The following is a 15,943-nucleotide window of genomic DNA, read 5'->3' as shown; positions in this document are numbered from 1 at the left end:
GGGGTTTTGATAGAGTAGATAGGGAGAAACTGTGTCCACTGGCAGGAGGGTCAGTAACCAGAGGAGACAGATTTAAAATAATTGGCAAAAGAACCAGAGGGGAGATGAGGAGAATTGTTTTTACGCAGCGAGTTATGATGATCTGGAATGCATTGCCTGAAAAGGTAGTGGAGGCAGATTCAATATAACTTTCAAAAGGGGATTGGATATGTACTTGAAGAGGAAAGATTTGCAGGGCTATGGGGAAAGAGCAGGGAGGAGTGGGATTAATTGGATAGCACAGGCACGAAGGGCCAAGGTATATCTGTAAGGTGGCCTTTTAGCAGCTGAGCACTGCATTCTGTCGTGAGACGTTGCAGAAGTTGGGTACGTGCTCTCTATTTGCGACACTCCCTGTTGCTGCACCACCAGGTCCTCAATGTACTTCATTGCTTCATAGTCCCACCTTTTTACTTCCTCAGACAGTCATATATCCGAGGCTGGGGCCAGCTGTCACCCAGCCTCACTGGTTTCGGTTTACAGTTTTTGACTCTTCTGCAATCTGGACTGCCCTGCCCTCCTGGCAGGAATAGGCCGTGTGGTAGAGAGCTGCATAAAAGGGGAGGTAGAAATAAAGGCATAAACAGAGAGGCGATGTTACAGTAACAGATGGTTCTGGTATGTATTTAATATGCCTGTGTGGGTGGAATATGATTGAAAAAAGAGCATGTGTAAATGTGTGAGACGACTCCTCCAACAGAACTGTATAATGAAAATATAAGTGGCTGTATAAATAGTGTAAACTCTTTATCATTTTTTTTATATAAACACTCACTGAAACTGTTGAAGAAAATTATTACACCTAACATTTTACTTATTAAATAGTTTCCTTAAAAAAAAAGTTCAATAATAAAGCAAATTTGATTGTGTCTCTCTGAGTCCATCTGTTTGCTCCACAGGTGAACCTGTTTTGCAAGACAAATCCTTAAGGCTGGGAATATCAACATTTAAGCATGGCAGAGGATGATCTGATCTTTGACATCGAAGGAGTTGGCAATGGAAATAAAGACTCAAGCGCTGATAGTGATGATGACGAACAGTATCTTTGCTCCATTACGGATTATGACGACCATAATAAACCAAGTAAGAACTGCAACCGCAATTTCATGAAGAGCAAATTTTGTGAAACCTCCAGCTCCCCAATAAAGTCGTCTTTCAACTTTAAGGTACGGTCTGCAGATTCATCATTTTTTTGCCCCTTGACTAGTGCATCCATTACATGTATGTTTACTAACAAACAATGCTTGTGGTATTAAACAGCATTTACTGCAATAAATGAAAGCATGGCTGTTTATAAACCTAGACTTTACTGCATCCAGCTGCATAGTAGCATGGCTCCTTAAGATTGCAGAGGTCGGAGAGCATTCATTTTGATGAGCCTGATATCCAGATTTAGATGTTACTGGTTCTAATAGTTTCCTAGTTGGAATTGACGGTGTGCTGGGTAGGGTTTAGTTATGCTAAACCCTTAATTAGGTTGTAATCGCGCTGTGGGATATTAGTAACAAATGTATTGGTATGAAATTCTTTTGTCTGCTGTTTTAAAAAAGACCTCAACACATTTGAAATAAACAGTGTAAACAATTGGATAAGGATCTATGTGGCAAAATGGGACTTTGTCTTATTTTTCAGACAGAAATAGCAGGTTATTTGCGAGAAACAATTGCTTATTTATTTCAAAATGGCATACTTCCTTCAACTTTTAGGATTTCAGTAACTGATAAGTTTGGGGGTATTGAAATAATGCAATGCTTTTAGAATAAATAATTGAGAAGCCCTCAGGTCTAGACAATTCCACTTAACTTGTGCACTCACTTTATTTACTATAGACAACTTCATCTCTGCAGTCTAGGTTTGTTTCTTACATAATGTATGTTGCTGTTTTAGGGAAGTTTTATTTATACACGCATCTGTCGTGTTCATATCAGTCGACTGTTGTCTCAGGGATTACCTAAGATTTGTAGTAATCTGTTCTGGAGAAATGAGAGACAGCTCTATAATCAAAGGTGAGCCAGTGCAGAAAGCACCAAACTTACAAGAAACATTTTAGAAGATTGAAAATCTTAAAACTGAGATGGAAAAATAAAAGTCCCCCATATTAGTCCTAAAATATAAGAATGGTTTAAAAATAGTGAAACGTTCATCAGTTGGTTTTACTTCAGTATTTAAGTGTAATTATATGTTACTTTTTTAATTAATCGATAGGAGCTCAGAGAAATCATTTGACCAAATCATAGCATTTTGTGCAGCAAACAATCAGTTAACTGTCAGGGTCTTTCCTCACTTATAAACAAGAATGACCTTTTCTTAGTGTTGGCTACATGAATCAAAAATATAGATGGGTACTTTCTAATAATCAGAAACATAATGAGATATTGTGACTGAGCCAAAGATAATGCTGACAGACGATGCTTTTGTTTCCAATAAGAATTGTCCGTATTTGCTTTTCTGTATTTCTAAATGATCTTTCATGTATTCTTCAGAATCACCAGACCCCTTCTAAGTTTGGCTCATTAACTGACCGAGGTCGGGTAGGTCCTACATATGTAATCATTTCACTGCCTATTCTGAAGTTACAACGTCCTTTCCCTGATCTATTTATAATGTGGTGTGTGTTTTCCTGCATGTCTTCATAACTCATCTTTTAATGACTCATTTTAATTGCTTTCATTCTCGCTGTATTTGAACCGAGACTCATTGCTTCCCACTCTAATTCATTCTTTTCCAACACTGTAGAATTCCTTACCTCCCTCAAGTCTGTCCTTCCCTCCACAGTCTCTAGGATTTGAAATCTAAGCTTGGCATCATCTAATCACTAGTTATTGATTTCACGTGGTTTGTCAATTTAAAAAAAAAAGCAAAAAATCTGTCTCTTTAGTTCCAGCAACAACTGTTTTCCTCCCTAATAACAGCAGCAGTTACATATTTTGTTAAGCCCTATCCAATGCCTCCGTTTACTGTATGTATTTTGGGTGTGGAAGATGAGCAGAAACTTGAGTTGTACTGTACATTACGTGAGTCAACTGCTCACTTCACACAAAGTACAGTCAAAGGTCAGGGTTGAACGCTACAGCAATGTAAATAGTACGAAGATGGTGTGTATGTGAAGAATGTGCTGTACTTCTTTATTTGAAATGGTGCCAATGATACAGAGAGCACCAGGGCTCTGAAACTCAGCAGAAAGCAGCTGTGACTTTACTTTTAGAAAAAAAAAATTGGCAAAACACTGCTGGGAGTGGTACGTTATTAAGTGTCCTCAAATTCAAATTATAGAGCTAAAAATAGGGGGCAAGGGGGTAAAATCCAATGAGAGAGCAGAAAACTCTCTCAAATCTCACTCCATAGCTATCAAAATTCAATTGATTGCCTCCTTTTTATATTTGCAGGTGCTACTGATGGGAGAGCTCTGTGTTTGCTCTTGACTGCAATTCCCTGAGGCTAAAAGTGCTTTGGGTGCACTGTTCCACTCAGCCTGTCCCTTGTCACCTGCTGCTCTGACATTGATCGTTTCCCCCGCCCTCCTTTTGTTGCTTTCGTTCACATCAGCCTTTTCCTGCTAGGCTTTCTCATTCCCCTGATTTTTGTCTTTACTTCCTGGTCTTTCTCACTCATTCTGCAGCTCAATACCCCTCAGTTCTGCTGCTCAGTGTCAAGTCCTCGCTCAATGGTAGCACTCTTGCCTCTGAGTCAGAAGGTCTCAAGCCCTACTCCAGGACTTGAACTGACACTCCCAGCGCAGTACTGAGGGAGTGCTGCACTGTCGGAGGTGCCGTCTTTCGGATGAGCGTTAAATCAAGGCCCCATCTGCGCTCTCAGGTGGACGTAAAAGATCCCATGACACTATTCAAAGAAGAACAAGGGAGTTAGCCCTGGTGTCCTGGCCAATATTTATCCCTCAACCAACATCACTAAAACAGATTATCTGGTCATTATCACGTTGCTGTTTGTGGGATCTTGCTGTGCGCAAATTGGCTGCCACGTTTCCTACATTACAACAGTGATTGAATCCAAAAAGTACTTAATTGGCTGTGAAGCGCTTTGGAGTGTCTTGAGGTTGTGAAAGGCGCTGTATAATTGCAAGTCTTTTTCTTTTTCTTTTTGATTTAGGCTACATTATGATTAACCAGAGACAGTCATATCTTCTCCTGTTTCTACCTCCTCAAATGTTGTCTTTGCTTCTCTTGTTCTGACCGTATCTGTTTCAGATGGTTACAGTTCCTTGCCTCAAGGTCTCGCTCGAGCCTGTTTTCTCACAGAACTCATTGTTGTACTTTCAAGCTAAGATGTCCCGTAGTAACCTTAGCCGTCCTCAAGGCATTCGCCCATAATGTTTCCTGCTTATGTCAAGTTATCCTAATTTAGCCATATTCTATGTACAGATTCCAACAGCAACTGAATCTTTCAGTTCACATTTTCAAGTATACGGTCCCCTTGTATTATTTCCAAAAATGGAATCATGTATTGTCACATTTTAATTTCTTCCACTGTTTGATGTTCCAGATTGGCTAGTTATTTTCCTATGACATTAAAGCTCAAACTGAGCGAAAATGTTCAACCAAGGTTTCAATTAAAAATGGACTTCAGCTTTTCCTAAGAAATTGTTAAAATGACAACAAATGAGAAACAAAAAAGTTGTAAATAAACGTTATCATAGCTTGACAATGCAACAGACATAAGGAATATAAATGCAATCTACTATCTTAACAATTATAGACTTTAACAAATGCCTTTACAGTTGCTATTTGAATGCTTACCCAATCACTTTTGAACTTCTACATAAAACCATGTTGTTCGCTGTCAGGTTGACCTGAAGTGTGTAAATCAGCTCGGACAGTAAAAGAGGTTCAGAATAAACATTGATGCCTTGGCTCAGTTAAGTGTATAATGTGCCATAAAAAGGTTAGTGCTTTGGATGCTAAATCCATGTGTGCAGGATTTGCAGAAACCAGCCCTTTATGTGTTTGCTGATTATAAGTGTAAAAATTTATTGAAATCTATGTATTGCGGCCTTAAAAGAAACAAACCAGAAGAGGGATCAGCAGGTTTGCCTGTGGCCTTGGCTGGTTACTTGGTACTGTATACTTATTGAGATAAAATCAGCTATGGTGCAAACTAGCGTGAAAGCAAATATTGCACCTAACTTCGGCATGTGACTGAATACTCACTGCATGAAAACAATGCTCCAATAGCTTGCTGATCTTGGTGGTTTCAGTGAACTGGGTTTGTAAGGGATAGTGCACTGGTTCTGTCGAAACTTTTCAGTTCTACATTTGAAAAGGAGTTTTTACTGGGGTGGAAGTAGGCTCTTGTAGATAAATGACTTGTCAGTCATATTACTTTTATGACAGGGTGAATGGATAAAAAATTTTGGTATAGCAGATATATGCAGTATCAGAAAAATACAGACTCCTTTTCACTGCCCATACAGATCCAAGATAGAACTACAAGTGAACCCACATATTGTACCATGAACCATTCCTTTTATGGTAAAATTACCTAGATTTATTTCACAGGAGTTTAAAGAATTTCTCTGTTCTTTTAAAGTACAGCAGTGGAAATTGATAAGTGAAACAATCATCCAGATACTAACCTTTACTGTTTTAACTAACAGCATGCATTATATGCTGAATTCTGAAATTCAGGTTGGAGCAGGCTAAAATAATATAACGTTTTTGTACACTTACTGATGTTCTCAAATCCCATTTTAAGTTTCTCCCTGCACTGCAATCTGAGAAGGAAATGTGTGTATATTATAAATAGATGGCTATGAATATTCACTCCCCCTTCAATACCATGTTATTATTGTAAACAATTTTACAACACCAAGTTATAGTCCAGCATTTTTATTTTAAATTCACAAGCTTTCGGAGACTTCCTCCTTCCTCAGGTAAATGTTCCCTGAACATTTACCTGAGGAAGGAGGAAGTCTCCGAAAGCTTGTGAATTTAAAATAAAATTGCTGGACTATAACTTGGTGTTGTAAAATTGTTTACAATTGTCAACCCCAGTCCATCACCGGCATCTCCACATCATGTTATTATTGGACCTTGGCCTTTTTTAAAAAAGAACCCTTGTACAATGTGATTATGAACCCTTGCAGTAAGAGCCTGGGCTGCCTTCCACCACTTCTATGATTGTGATGTAGATCACTGGTTTACAAATGAGAAAGTGGTCTAACCAGAGTAGCTTATGTAGAATACATTTTATAAATGAAATGTGGTATTGGCACCAGAAGTTTGATCAGAACACTGAGCTGTTTCATCTGTTTCACAGGATGCTTGGAAACATGCCTTGGAAAAAGCCAAACACATGCCTGATCCGTGGGCAGAATTCCACCTGGAAGAAATTGAGACGGAGTCAGCAACTCGATACAGGTCTGTATCTCTTGCTGCTTTAATTCCATCTTTTGATTCCTGTGAGTCTGAAATATGTGTCTCTGTGTGTATGAAAACAATACTCTGTGAGAAACAGAATTTCACAAACATTAATCAGGATTTGAGAACAGCAGAGTTCAGATCTGTTGAAACTGAAGATCAACAGGAAGTCTGCCTAGGCATTATTTTAGAGCTGTCATTGGGGCATGCCAAAACATAAATTCACTGCACTGCTACATGTAGCATTTCTCACCTGCTCTACTGAAATAAAGCAACAAAAGTGTGAAAGCATTTTCCTGTTTGAAGGATTGTAAACAATTTTACAACACCAAGTTATAGTCCAGCAATTTTATTTTGTTTGAAGGACAAAGACACTGTTCTTCCTCGCACCCAGTGCTGTTTTAAATGGAGGAGGATTAATGTTGAGGCATTGTTTGAGATCATAAGCTTCTCTCCTCAGAAGTGGTTTGACCAGATGTCAACCAAACTTGAAGTTTTTCTCCCTTCATCAACACTGGGTTCCTTTCAAAAACAGACATGGGTAGGCCTATTCGCTCCTTGTTGGATTGAGGACTGCAAAAAGTATGTGTCATCTCATTAACTTGTAAATACTTCCACAAGCTACACTTGGGTTAATGGGCAAATGCTCCGCTGTTGTGGTGCAAAGTGACGCAGACCAGGAAGGATGCAGGTCTGTGCTGCGGTAGCTGATCTCATCAGGCCAACAGTTGGGATGCTACAGTTGTCCTTAGTGCTCTAGCTAGGGAGGGGAAACACTGGACAGGGTTGTCTGATCGCTGTCCAGTGACCCCTGCTGGAAAGTGGACGTGGGTGAGGCCAGCATTGCACTGAGCTGTGGTGCCCCTCCACTTCTCAGAAGCCTGCCAGCGCTCACTGTCTAGACTCTCGCATGAAGAATGGTCACTTGGTCAAGGTACCAGAAGACAGCTAATGCCTGTGGAACTGTACACCAGGATGGATCATCACCTTCATAGAATCATACAGCACAGAAGGAGGCCATTCGGCCCTTTGTGCCTGTGCCAGCGCCGGCTCTCTGAGAGATATATCCAATTAGTCCCACTCTCCTATTGTTTCCCCATTGCCTTGAATATTTTTCCTTTTCAAGTATTTATCCAATTCCCTTTTGAAAGTTACTATTGACTCTGCTTCCACCGCCCTTTCAGGCAGCACATTCCAGATCACAACAACTCGCTGCGTTAAAAAAAATTCTCTTCATCTCCCCCCCCCCCTGGCTTCTTTACTAATTATTTTAAATCTGTGTCCTCTGGTTACTGACCCTCCTGCCAGTGGAAACAGTTTCTCCCTATCTACTCTATCAAAACCCCTCATAATCTCCCAATACCCTCCTCTGCTCTAAGGAGAACAATCCCAGTTTCTCCACGTAGCTGAAACCCCTCATCCCTGGTACCATTCTGGTAAATCTCCTCTGCACCCTCTCCAAGGCTTTGACGTCTTCAGGAGAGAAAAAATGCTTCTACTAGAATTTAACTAAGCTTCATAAATATTGTACACTAAACCGTTGAAGGAATTTCAGCTCAAAGATTTATTTTTATTTCCTGTTTAGTATTTCAGTATAATTGAAATTCCTCTCCTGCTTTAAACCTTGCTTGGACCCCTCTGCTGATTAAAAACAGTGCTGTAAAATCCTGCACATGAGGGGGCAACCTTTAAATAGCGATATTGTGAGCAAGCATCAATAACACTGGTTGACTGTTGCAAAGCTACAGCAGGACGCTATGTTCGAGATTTATTATTGAACCTGGCTACTTGCCAGCTCAGTCAAACTTGCAACTCTGCAGTTTATGTTAAACCCACTGGAAACTGAACATACATATCTGTATCTGCGGATATATCTTGTAATTGAAGTATCTTGTAATTAAAGCATCTGGTAATTGTTTCATGCTTTTAGGAATAACCCCAGCACACTGTTTTTACAAAGCATCACAGTAGAGTAATGTGATCTGTTGCAGACTATACTATGTGGCTGCTATTCAGACTGTTAACAATTATTTTCCTATTCATGAGCCAAAAATGGACCAGTCAGTTTCTACTAGAAATGGAAGTTTCTGCAAGTCTGGTTGTAAAATGCTTTAAAACTTTTTATTGTGGAAAATAAAAATCTGATGATCTGGCCATCAAAAAGGTACCGCAGTGACCTCACTATTCATGCTCTGCTCACGGAGTTAGTTACAGGATGTGCTACGCAGCCAAGCTTCTTGGAGCAGTGGGTAAAATTTTTGTAGGTAAAATTTAACAGCAAGCTGTTCTAGCAGTAAACAGTATCGTGGAGGATAGATTTGAGTTGGGGGTGGGGGGTTGGGGGTGGTTTTTTTTGGTAGCAGATTCTTTCTGTAGCAGCTGTTACTTTCCCAGGCTGTAAATATAGTCTGCAAATGATACTGAGTTTTTTGGGGGGGATATTTTACTGGAAAATTGAGATTACGAACTACCTTTTCCCCTTAAATAAAAACAGAAAATGTTGGAAATACTCAGCAGGCCAGGCAGTATCTGTGGAGAGAGAAACAGAGTTAACAGGCATGATTTTAGCTTGGAAAAACTGGTGGGTTGGGGGCGGTGGGGGGCAGTCAAAATTGTAAAAATCTAAACTCTGCCTCCAACACGCCCATTTCCGGTTTTCACTGGGGCGGGCAACCATCCCGCTCTCAGGAGACGGGTCGAACATTCAAAGCTTTTAAGGAGGCTGTGGGTCTCTATTTTCAAAGCTTTGATGATTTTAGCCCTTGGGGCAGGGATTCCCGGACCTCCTCCTTCATACCGTGTGAGAGGAGGCGAAAAGGCCCGAAACTGAAGGTAAGCGCCTTTCTGGCACAGCTTGTGGGCCTGGAGGAGCAGGCGTGCTTCCCCCCCCCCCCCCCCAGGCCCAACAAACCTACCTGCACCGAACCCCCCCCCACAATGATTGTGACCCCTCCCCACTATTGCCGACCCCTAAACACCCCTCCAACGATCGCCGACCCCTGATTTCCACCCATGATGACTGACCCTTCCCCCCGATGACTGACCGTCAAACTGGCTGGCCTGTCGGGCAGGAAACTGTCAAAAAAATAAGACGTGCTTACGACAAAATCGTAAGGATGTCCGGGAAACCTGTACTTCCGGGTTTCCCGTCCACAATTCGACTTTCCCCTGCCCCCTTCCCGTCTCCAGGCTACATTTATGCCCAACGTTTCAGGTCGATGACGTTTCAGGTCGATGACCTTTCGTCAGAACTCCCTTTTCCCCTTCCACCCCTAAAGTTAATGACTTTATTTCTTCTGGTGTTATACCCAAGTGACCATATGTCTGTGCCTAGACAGTGAATGTCAGCAGGCTATTCATAAAGGACATCACAGCAGAGCCTGATCCTGTTCTCGCCTGATGTCCCACACGTGCCCTTTCCAGCGGGAGAGCCACTGAATAACAATCAGCATTAGGAACCCTGGCTGATTCACCTCTCTAGCCCAGAGACACTCAGGCCAATTGTAGCACTTCGACAGTTAACTTAACACAGATCAGTATTTGAAACTAGGACCTTCTGATCTGTTTGGCTCAATATCACACCGGTGGTGCCTTTAATTCTCATTAACATGGAGAGTGAAGTAGTTGAATCCGAAACTAGGGTCCTGAATCTAAATAAAGGAAATTATGAAAGTATGAGGTGCGAGTTGGCGATGATAGATTGGGGAACTTTACTAAAAGGGATGATGGTGGATGGGCAGTGGCTAATATTTAAAGAAGGTGTGCAGGAATTACAACAATTATTCATTCCTGTCTGGTGCAAAAATAAAACAGGAAAGGTGGCTCAACCGTGGCTTACAAAAGAAATTAGGGATAGTATTAGATCCAAAGAGGAGACATATAAAATTGCCAGAAAAAGCGGCAAGCCTGAGGATTGGGAGCAGTTCAGAATTCAGCAAAGGAGGACAAAGAGATTGATTAAGAGGGGAAAAATAGAGTATGAGAGTAAACTAGCAGGGAACATAAAAACTGACTGTAAAAGCTTCTATAAATATGTCAAGAGAAAAAGATTAGTGAAGACAAATGTAGGTCCCTTATAGTCAGAAATAGGAGAAATTATAATGGGGAACAAAGAAACGGCAGAACAATTAAACACATACTTTGCTTCTGTCTTCACAAAGGAGAACACAAATAACTTGCCAGAAATGTTAGGGAACCAAGGGTCTAGTGAGAGGGAGGAATTGAAGGAAACCAGTATTAGTAAAAAAAATAGTGCTAGGGAAATTAATGAGGCTGATGGCTGACAAATCCCCAGGGCCTGATAATCCACATCCCAGAGTACTAAAGGAAGTGGCCCTGGAAATAGTGGCTGCATTGGTGATCATCTTCCAAAATTCTATAGACTCTGGAACAGTTCCTACAGATTGGAGGGTGGCAAATGTAACCCCACTATTTAAAAAAGGAGGGAGAGAAAAAACAGGGAATTACAGACCAGTTAGCCTAACATCAGTAGTGGGGAAAATGCTAGAGTCTATTATAAAAGATGTGATAACAGAACACTTGGAAGGCATTAATGGGATTGGACAAAGTCAGCATGGGTTTATGAAAGGGAAATCATGCTTAACAAATCTACTGGAGTTTTTTGAGGATGTAACTAGTCGAATAGATAGGGGAGAACCAGTGGATGTGGTGTATTTGGATTTTCAGAAGGCTTTTGATAAGGTCCCACACAAGAGGTTAGTGTGCAAAATTAAAGCACATGGGATTGGGGGGAATATACTGGCATGGATTGAGAATTGGTTGACAGACAGGAAACAGAGAGTAGGAATAAATAGGTCTTTTTCCGGGTGGCAGGCAGTGACTAGTGGGGTACCTCAGGGATCAGTGCTTGGGCCCCAGCTATTCACAATATATATCAATGATTTGGATGAGGAAACTAAATATAACATTTCCAAGTTTGCAGACGACACAAAGCTGGGGTGGAATGTGAGCTGCGAGGATGCAAAGAGGCTCCAATGTGATTTAGACAAGTTGGGTGAGTGGGCAAGAACATGGCAGATGCAGTATAACGTGGATAAATGTGAGGTTATCCACTTTTGGTTGTAAAAACAGAAAGGCAGATTATTATCTGAATGGTGATAGATTGGGAAAAGGGGAAGTGCAACGAGACCTGGATGTCCTTGTACACCAGTCGCTGAAAGCGAGCATTCAGGTGCAGCAAGCAGTTAGGAAGGCGAACTGTATGTTGGCCTTCATTGCAAGAGGATTTGAGTACAGGAGCAGGGCTCTCTTACTGCAGTTATACAGGGCCTTGGTGAGACCACATCTGGAGTATTGTGTGCAGTTTTGGTCTCCTTATCTGAGGAAGGATGTCCTTGCCATGGAGGGAGTGCAACGAAGGTTTACCAGACTGATTCCTGAGATAGCAGGACTGACGTATGAGGAGAGATTGGGTCGACTAGGCCTATATTCACTAGAGTTTAGAAGAATGAGAAGTGATCTCATCGAAACATATAAAATTCTAACAGGACTAGACAGACTAGATGCAGGGAGGATGTTCCCGATGGCTGGGGAGTCCAGAACCAGGGGTCACAGTCTCAGGATACGGGGAATGCCATTTAGAACCGAGATGAGGAGAAATTTCTTCACTCAGAGAGTGGTGAACCTGTGGAATTCTCTACCACAGAAGGCAGTGGAGGCCAAGTCATTAGATGTATTCAAGAAGGAGATAGATATATTTCTTAATGCTAAAGGGGAAAAAGCGGGAACAGGGTAGTGAGTTAGACGATCAGCCATGATCATTTTGTGGATGGTTGTGGACAACGGGCAGTTGAAAAGACTATCTGTAATCACCAGGCATTGTTCTGTGATTTATAAATGCGATAGGTTCGAGGATTTCATTTCCACATTCACCTGAGGAAGGAGGAAGCCTCCGAAAGCTTGTGGATTTTAAAATAAAATTGTTGGACTATAACTTGGTGTTGTAAAATTGTTTACAGTGATCATTTTGAATGGCGGAGCAGGCCCGACGGGCCTACTCTTGCTCCTATTTTCTATGTTTGTATCTTTCTATCACTGAACCATTGAGGAAGCTGCAGCATAATAATATTTCTTAATTTAAAGTATATATTTTCTCCTGTAATTTTAGCTTTCCCTGTTGCCTGCAATATTTGCTGGTGTTTTGTTCAGTTCATCTTGGAGTTTTACTTGTAGCTGGTGTACTTGGTCACTGCCTTTGTCCTTTGCTGTGTCAGGGATACATAAAAGAGCTATAATGATTAGGTTCTTTGTGTTGCCCAAAGTGGCTCTATTAGAGAAGCTCCAATTGCTGAGCTTTACAGCTGACCAGGAGGCACAGAGTCCTAGGTCTGGCTTGGGTTCTCTACATTGCAACAGTGACTACACTTCAAAAGTACTTCATTGGCTGTAAAGCGCTTTGGGACATCCTGAGGTAGCGAAAGGCGCTGTATAAATACAAGTCTGTCTTTTTGTTTTCTTTTGGGTTGGCTGGTCCAAATTGAGTGGGTTTTACTCACTCTGACCTGAAAAGGAAGTGAGCTTTCTCAAGGGAGGGAAGAGAGCTGGCCCTCCTTCACTCCTGCCCCCTGCTGGCCACTAATGCACCAGTAATATCCTACCCCCCCCCCCCACTCTTGCCCAAGGTAGTTGGAGGGGGGGCATGTGTATGGAAAAGGTCAGGTGGGTGTGGAGAAATGGTTAAGAATTCAAATAATCTCCGCCTTTATTTTCTGTGTTAAAAGGTACAATGCTATTTCAGGAAACTGGGTAGAAGATGAAGTATTCATGAAAATGGCAAAACAGGTAATGTAAAATGCTACGATTTATACTATCTCAGACAGCAGCTGTTGTTTGATCTTGCCGTTCAGTGATTTCGTTGCCCGTTTTCGCCCGCTATCTGTATTCTATTAATCCAGTCAGAGTGAGGGCAGGAAACATGATCCCAGGCCATTGCCATTGGCACTTTTGAGCTGGAGGTTAGAAAAGTTGTTTTGATCTGCTGTGCAGAAGCTCCTTGCTTCTTCCTGAACCTGGTAAACACCAGAGAGGAAAGAACACACTTCTTAGAACTCTGTCAAGCAATCTGCATAACTTGGACACTTGGAGATGCGTTTTCTTTTCTCAGCCTTTGCTCAGTGGTCTCGGGTTTAAGTCCAACTCCGGAGACTTGCGCACATAAAGGGTGACACCTCTGCAGTACGAAGGGAGTGCTGCACTGTCAGAGGTGCCCTCTTTCAGATGAGACTTTAAACCGAGGCCCCGTCTGCTTTCTCAGGTGGACGTAAAAGATCCCACGGCCACTATTTGAAGAAGAGCAGGGGAGTTCTCCCTGGTGACCTGGCCAATATTTATCCCTCAACCAGCCTTACCAAAAAAAAAACAGATTATCTGGTCACTATGTCATTGTGGGATCTTGCTGTGCACAAATTGGCTTTAAAGCGCTTTGGGACATTCTGAGGTCGTGGAAGACACTATGTAAATGCAAGTCTTTCTTTCTCATTGTAAGGCATAGAATATTCTTGTTATACATTTTGAAGTAAATCATGGTTTGTTCCTCAGGCCACACAACAGACTGAACATTAATGAATCCTAGCGCATACACGCGCGTGTACTGTCATGTAGAAAAATTCCGTAGCAGTTTTAATTAAGTCGCAATTTATTCCCAACTAATCAGTAGTGCCATACCTATTCCTGTTGTACGCAAAAGCAACTTATTGCCTGTTTTGACTTACTGTGTGAAACTAGATGCCACTGCATCTGCTTCGAATGTTCCTTTCTTCTGATCAGGCTGTCATGGCGGAGTGTGCACTGATTCTTGCCGCTTGGAATGTATCTGAAACAGCTGTGGTGGGTGCACTGCAGTTCACCAGATTCCTTCCACTCCACCCCTCCCCTCCATGCCATGCACCATTACCAGCTCAGACAGCTGGCATCTACCTGCTCCCGTGCCTGCTGCGTAACTACCTAACTCATTAAGCTGGCGGGTGTGTGGGAATAAGTAAAGTGATTGAGTATCTGCCTTCCCCCCCCCCCCCAACCCCCGACCGAACTATCCTTGCTGAGGTTTGAAATTGCACATGGGTTATGGTAAAAATAGACCCCACAGCTTCCAAATCTGTGAAACAATCATTCAGTACACTGCTGTGCCTTAGAGGGCTCCTGTGTGAGTGTAATTTTATAAGAGAACAACTTCCCATGGCAATGAATTGGGGATGGAATGTCATCAATCACTGTGTGCGGCAGAAGGAAACCTATCAGGACGGTTTTATGACACCGTATAGTTTGTCAGAATTTGTGGGGTTTTTCCTTTCCCCCCTTAAATCTCCCGTTCCACTTACCATCACCGACTCGGAGGACATGCTGGAGCTTCAGGCCTAGGCCAGTGCTGGTCTATTACTCTATTACTAGCTGCTCAGTGAGAGTAGCCTGCAGTGTGGTCACGTGACTTTCACTCTTTTGCTGTCAGGAAGTGCCCAGTTCCCTGCTGACACCTCGCACAGCAACACTGATGAGGTTGGGAGCCCGATGTGTGGAGAATCTTACTCTCTGTGAGTTTTTATAGAGCAGAAAAGTTACACCTAGTGGTGCTTACGATATACGAACAATGTGAATGTTAAGCTCTAACACTTTGTGTGTAAACTGATGGAAGAATCCCATTTTATAAACTTGTTTTGAGTCCTTTTGCTCAGTGCCCAGTGGACTTTGCCAGGTCGTACTGAACTCTGGAGTCTGGCCGTTGCCTTGAATTGCCACCCGTGTTAATTGCACGTTTGGACTGACTGCATAACTGGAAATTGGCCCGAAATCAAACCTAGCACAGAAACACCAATTCCAGTGACCGGGGCCAGCATCACCTGGTGACATCCACTTCAATAGAGTCGCTGAGCCAATGAAGTAATTACAGGGTTTTAAAATGGGATTTTTAGATCTGTTTATCATCTAAGGGAAAAAAACACACACACAGACATAAGGATTGGTGCAGCACTTGACTGACATCACGGCTTGCTTTAACTGGACTGTGCACAGAACCCAAACGGTGCAGCCCAAAAACATGATTTTAAATCCTGGATCTGATTTAAAAGGTAAAGAAAAAGTTCATGGGAACTTCTCCAGGAGCAAGTACTTGGCAATCATAATATTTTCTTTGCCTTTATAAAGTTTTGCTAAAAATACAAGTTTGTGCATAAGTTAATACAGTCACGTTTCCCTTTCAGCCCTTTGGCCGTGGTGCAATGCGAGAATGTTACAGAACGTAAGTTTTATATTTTTGTCTGTTTAATACAAAGCAGTGTGGGCAGAGGCCAGGAATTCTCTAAGTGGAGAAGTGAGCCTGTGTATCCCCCCACCATAACTCACTTCTGTTGCTGTCATATCTTGCTATGTGAAATTGCTTTTGTCATATAGTGAGGAGATACTAAGGAACTAAAAATGTATTTTTCCCAGTAGATTGCAAGCAATCGTGGGAGAGTTAGAGAGAGAGAGGTGGGGGCGGGAGTCTGAATTTAGCCCCTCCCATTACAGAAAGGATTTAA

General features: G+C 42.0%; 1 protein-coding gene across 1 annotated transcript in view; it reads left to right on the top strand.

Moving 5' to 3' along the window:
* The window catches only part of eef2k (eukaryotic elongation factor 2 kinase), a 50,710-nt gene that overhangs the window by 7,890 nt on the left and 26,877 nt on the right, over positions 1 to 15,943 (top strand). The window contains 5 exon segments of the mRNA XM_068003070.1: positions 939 to 1,205; positions 2,523 to 2,570; positions 6,313 to 6,413; positions 13,154 to 13,214; positions 15,626 to 15,663. Coding sequence (XP_067859171.1) covers positions 993 to 1,205; positions 2,523 to 2,570; positions 6,313 to 6,413; positions 13,154 to 13,214; positions 15,626 to 15,663 — 461 coding nt within the window. The 5' untranslated portion in view covers positions 939 to 992.

The sequence above is a fragment of the Heptranchias perlo genome, chromosome 22, assembly GCF_035084215.1.
Source record: "Heptranchias perlo isolate sHepPer1 chromosome 22, sHepPer1.hap1, whole genome shotgun sequence".
Classification (NCBI taxonomy): Eukaryota; Metazoa; Chordata; class Chondrichthyes; order Hexanchiformes; family Hexanchidae; genus Heptranchias; species Heptranchias perlo.
Note: the sequence above shows the minus strand (reverse complement) of the source record. Positions and strands in the feature narration are given on the sequence as shown.